Raw genomic sequence first — 4,776 nt, forward strand, 5'->3', positions numbered from 1 at the left:
TATGTTCTTTGTGCTGCCCATCAAACCCGCCACATCCTTCTTTTCAGAAGATTCTCTATCTAGTTGCATAATTAAGCTTCTAAGAAGACCTTCAAGATTGAAAGGATGCATAACTGTGATGCAAGCACGCTTCTCAAACATGCTACTCAGCTCTTGGTTTTGGTAGATATCTTTGACTAGAGTGGTTTTTCCAAGACCACCCATTCCCCACACAGTGATCACCTGGAATTCTTGGGTAGGTTGATCTGAAATTAATTTGACAATCTCATCCTTTTCTTTCTCTCGCCCAACAAGGTGAGATTCCTCCAAAGCAGTCACCGTCGTCCTGAGGCGGGTGAAGCTCTTTTTTACTATAGTTTTTTCATCTGCACCCTTTGACTGGTCCTCCGATATTTCACTCGTAGTAGAGTTGTTATCTGTACTGGTAATGGCACGGTTTGAGCTTGATTCTGTCTTAATTAAATCTGTTTCATCTTGAGAAACCTGTTCACAAGCGAGCAATGTTTAATTGTTTATCCATGTTGAGAATCCTATACATGAATGAATGTAAAATAATGCTAAATAAGTAGACTATGAAATCGATTGAATAATTCAGATGCAAACTTTCCCATAAACTGAAATCTTCACATCCCATTTCCTGAAAAACCTAGAATACATATTATATTCAAACAAACATGTGCAGGTATACACACAGGTCACAACTAGAATGGAAGTGTGCATTCTGTTCTCAAAAGGATAACCTAGAATTTTGAAAAAAAATTACCATTGAATACTACTTCAACACAAATATTTTTTACTTCTAATTTTAAATGTGGTGAAATAGCGCTGCTTCTTTGGCAATAACATCACTAGTATTACTGGGACCAAACAATGTTGTTTATTTAGGCAAGGATAAGATGGTACAAAATGATGTACTAATTACTAGAAACAATAAACCTAATGTGACACACTCGTTTGGGTCGTTGTTGTCAAAGAAGACCTGTATTATAAATGAGTAATCATGTAATTAACTCCACAAGCAATCAGCTAGCGAAGAGGCTGATCTACACGAACGGCATAAGGTGGAACTTTGAATATTACCTTCTCATGGAAAGCATAAATATTTTGATCAGCAGACAGTTGCCTGAGCTGTGATGCCATGCTTCCTTGCCCTGCACATAAGCTTCCAACTTCAACTTGAGCTGTAGACACTATGATCCTGCTCCCCATATTGTTGTTTGGGAAGCACTTTTTAATCCGATCCCACTCCTCAATGGTGGATAGGTCATTAAGCACAATCAGGTAACGCTTCTTGTTCACACATCCATTGAATTCCTCGATCAACTCTTGGGACGTCTTCTCTGTCTCCAACAAAACATCAACACCTATGGCTGCGTGAAACTGCTCGACCAAACACTGAACGAAGTCTTTTAGATCACCCTCAGGTCATTCTCCTTCTGGTTGATCAGCTGAAAAAGATCCAGTTTGGATTTCTCTTGCCTTGACATGCACCTTGCTTCATTAATGCCAACCAGTGCTGCAGAAGTAATGCTAGACTGCTCAGCCATGGTGGCCTTGGATCCAGAGCCCTTGATGAGATTGTAGCGCATGTTTCTCTGGCTGACATCCTCAACATTGGCTCTGAGCTCCTTCATCTGCATTGCCACACGACGCCGGTCGAGTAGGTTTCGACGGATACGCCACCAAGACTGCTTCTCGAGGCGCACGGCGAACTCCTGGAGGGTGTCCTCGACGTCATAGGCCACGTCACGGACTTGCTTCACCCAGACCTTGACCACCCTGTTGTCATCTCCATCGTCATGAGCAGACATGAGGAAAGCCTGCATCATCTCGAGCTCGTTGGTGATGAAGACCTGGTCACGCCGGACTCCGAGCTGCAGGGCCACCTCCTCCGCCAGGGCAGATGTGGCATATCTAAGTGCTCCACTCAGCACGGACTTTCCAACACTCAGTGCCGTCGCCTCCATTAGTTCAGCGTTTGTGCGGAATTATTGGTTGTGGCCGGTGGATGAAGTGCTGCTAATACAGGGTGTCAGTACAGTACCTGAGCTTGAGCAAAATCTTAAGAGGGGACAAAGAACACGAGAAGATTGGGGAGCAAACTCACAGTTGCGGTCAATGGTCACCGCGACCGGCGGCAACAGTAACCGTCACAGCAACCTCGAAGGAATAGCAACCTCCCAGGCCAATCTATTCAGAGAGAAAAAACAATATCGAAAGATAAGATTTAATAATCGAACAAGTCAGCAGATTAATAAGAATGTGTGGATGTGAAAATTTTCAGTGGAGCAGAATAGTAAGAAAGGTGAGACTGAGTTACCAGGTAGCCGGGTCAGTAGATTCAACGCGTCGCTCTCTGACCGACCAGAAACTCCATTCTTCTTGCTATTTCACTGCCACCCTAGATTTAACCAACACAAATCAGACTGTAAAGCAGGAGATCTGACATTTTAACTCCAAGCATTGCTATTTTAACAGGGAGAAATCGACAGGATATATACCCAAAATGTGCCCCGTCCACAGGTGTCAAGGGCTGTTCCTTGCAAAACCTTACAAGCAAATCTTTTCTGAGAACCTTGCTGTTCCACTGCCAGCCCTGGATTCAATCAACACAAATCAGATCAGACTCTGAAGCAGGAGATCTGACTTTGTAGCTCCAAGCAAAGCATTCCTACTTTAACTAGAAAAAAAATCGACAGGAAATATACCCAAAATGTCCACCGGCCTTCTCCCCTCTCCACAGATGCCAAGAAGGACCATGTTCCTCTCAAGATCTCTAGCAGTGTTGAGCTTGGAGGTTGGATGAGATCACCAACAAGGCGGATCACCAATGGAGGAGAGGACCGAGATGGTAGGAAGGGAGCACTCAGTGGAGACGAGGAGCAGAGGAAGACCAAGAACAGCAGTCAAGACAAGAGACAGGCCTTCAGAGAAATATAACTCCATAGGGTCAGTCCACCTACCAAGCTTCATTGCATTTACTGCTCTGTGTACGTGCAGGCTGCAGACCCACCTATGGCAGTTTGTCTAGTTCAGAAGCAATAACTACTCTCTACCAAGCCGAAATTTTCGAAATGGATGGGAGGGACTTAATATACATACTTACCAGCGTCATTAACTGATAAAATGCAGCTAAACCCCCAACCCCTAAAATTTGCAGCACATTCAAATTCAAAATCTGAAACGAATCTTTAACTACTAGTCCCAACTCCACACCAGTCAGTTCTACTCTCTTACACTGCCTGCGTTTTGCAATTCTGTTGCCACAACCTGCTTGAATTTACTTTTCACACGGGAGCTAACACAACTTAATGGCGATAAATAACAGAAATATACGCATATTACACTAATGGAGGCAACAAAATCGGGTTTCAGCTAACTCTTGTCGCTTCAGGCTACCATGGGCACAGGTGCAGAAGGATCACTCAAATTTGTTACTTCCAGCGTTTTTGTGATGCTGCAGATATGCATGACATGAACAGGATAATGTTCTTAGGGTGTGTAGACTGCAGGTGTGAAAAGTTAGCTGCTCCGCTGGTGATACTAGTCATTTCTGTAAGTGTTCTGGACAGCTATCATCCTCTGATGGCAGCTATTTACGGATGCAATGCATAATTCAAGCATTCAAACGCGTGTTCAGCAAGTGTGGCAACTCCAATTTGACAAGGGCATGGCGTGCTGTTTTACAGAAAGGAGGTCTTTCTGATAATAAAAATGCAACAATCAGATCCTCTGAATGGCAGCCCACTCAGTAAAGACAAGGACCAGAGGAAGACCAAGAATATATAGCAGTAAGGAGCAAAAACGAAAATTCAATATATATGGCTCATAGCGGCATGTGCTCTTATTATCTGGACCCATAGCCGACCTAGGGATAGGAGCTTGTTGCTGTATATCCCACCGTATTGCTGTTGCTGGCAATTGTATTGAACAGTTGTAATGGCCCACATGTGGTTCATATTTGTTGGGGGGAATAGACAGCTCGTCGTCTACAGTTGTCTATCTGCCAGACGGCCACTTCCAGGACCCGGATGTGTGATACATCTGGACCGTGCTCGACCCGTCCATCTCCATAAGCATAGGTTTCAGTTTACGCACGATGTTACGGTGATGGCAGTTTAATTATCATAAAGAGTGCGAGCTAGCTTGCTTTTGCAGCAGCTGTGTACGAGCACCTTGTCCCGATCCTTTGTTGATCTCTGTTAGTACATAGATCATCCATAGTGTTCACTTAATTTGCCTCTATATTTCTCACTTTTTTTATTAAAGATATTGCATGCATTCTCTGCCCAATTCTTCATCAAATTTAGGTTCTTAAATTTCATTTTCCTGGTATCCTTGGAGTACTTCGACATTTAAAAATAAACATATTTTTAATTTAAATGACCTGATTTTTTCAATTTCCCATAGTTTTTTGGGGTTTATTTTTTTGCCGGCTTGTCATCACGTCATTTGCTTATGTTCCAAAATCACCTTTTTATATGAGCGGTCAGCAAAACCTTCTTAACCCTTAGTGATACATCAAAGGGTTGTTAAAATGGTCAGAATTCGAAAATATAGGTTGAGAAGGCTAATGTGTCTCCCCACGAGAATTCGATATGACTCGTACCAGCATATGCATGCTCTTATTTTGAAACAAGGCATATGCTTATTATCGACTTCTCTAGTGCGCCCATCCTTCTTGCACACGTGTCCTCTCCAGCAGATCGGCACCTACTCGGACCCTACGATTCAACATTGCCTCTTAGTTTACAATCTCAGAATTGCACTCCTCTA

General features: G+C 43.2%; 2 protein-coding genes and 1 long non-coding RNA gene across 3 annotated transcripts; all 3 read right to left on the minus strand.

Moving 5' to 3' along the window:
• Window positions 1–26: 26 nt before the first annotated feature.
• On the minus strand, window positions 27–1,409 carry LOC119345125 (putative disease resistance protein RGA1; the record flags this gene model as incomplete). Its single annotated transcript, XM_037615332.1, has 2 exons — window positions 1,081–1,409; window positions 27–483 (listed from the first exon to the last, which is right to left on the minus strand). Coding segments are annotated over exons 1-2 (586 nt in total), but the record flags the coding sequence as incomplete, so codon positions are not given.
• On the minus strand, window positions 1,410–2,004 carry LOC119345123 (disease resistance protein Pik-2-like). The gene has a single exon (XM_037615331.1). The coding sequence runs from the start codon at window positions 1,965–1,967 to the stop codon at window positions 1,410–1,412; it is 558 nt and encodes a 185-aa protein (XP_037471228.1). The 5' UTR covers window positions 1,968–2,004.
• Window positions 2,005–2,093: 89 nt separating this feature from the next.
• Window positions 2,094–2,936, minus strand: LOC119345124. Its single transcript, XR_005166922.1, has 4 exons — window positions 2,709–2,936; window positions 2,502–2,596; window positions 2,321–2,401; window positions 2,094–2,190 (listed from the first exon to the last, which is right to left on the minus strand). It is a non-coding gene; the product is annotated as an uncharacterized LOC119345124 (long non-coding RNA).
• Window positions 2,937–4,776: the final 1,840 nt, after the last annotated feature.

This window comes from Triticum dicoccoides, unplaced genomic scaffold (assembly GCF_002162155.2).
Source record: "Triticum dicoccoides isolate Atlit2015 ecotype Zavitan unplaced genomic scaffold, WEW_v2.0 scaffold207371, whole genome shotgun sequence".
In the NCBI taxonomy this organism is placed as follows: Eukaryota; Viridiplantae; Streptophyta; class Magnoliopsida; order Poales; family Poaceae; genus Triticum; species Triticum dicoccoides.

What these genes read in the sequence shown, in the direction of transcription:
- LOC119345123 (XM_037615331.1), bottom strand. Translation starts at nt 1,967, where the DNA reads ATGGAGGCGACGGCACTGAGTGTTGGAAAGTCCGTGCTGAGTGGAGCA.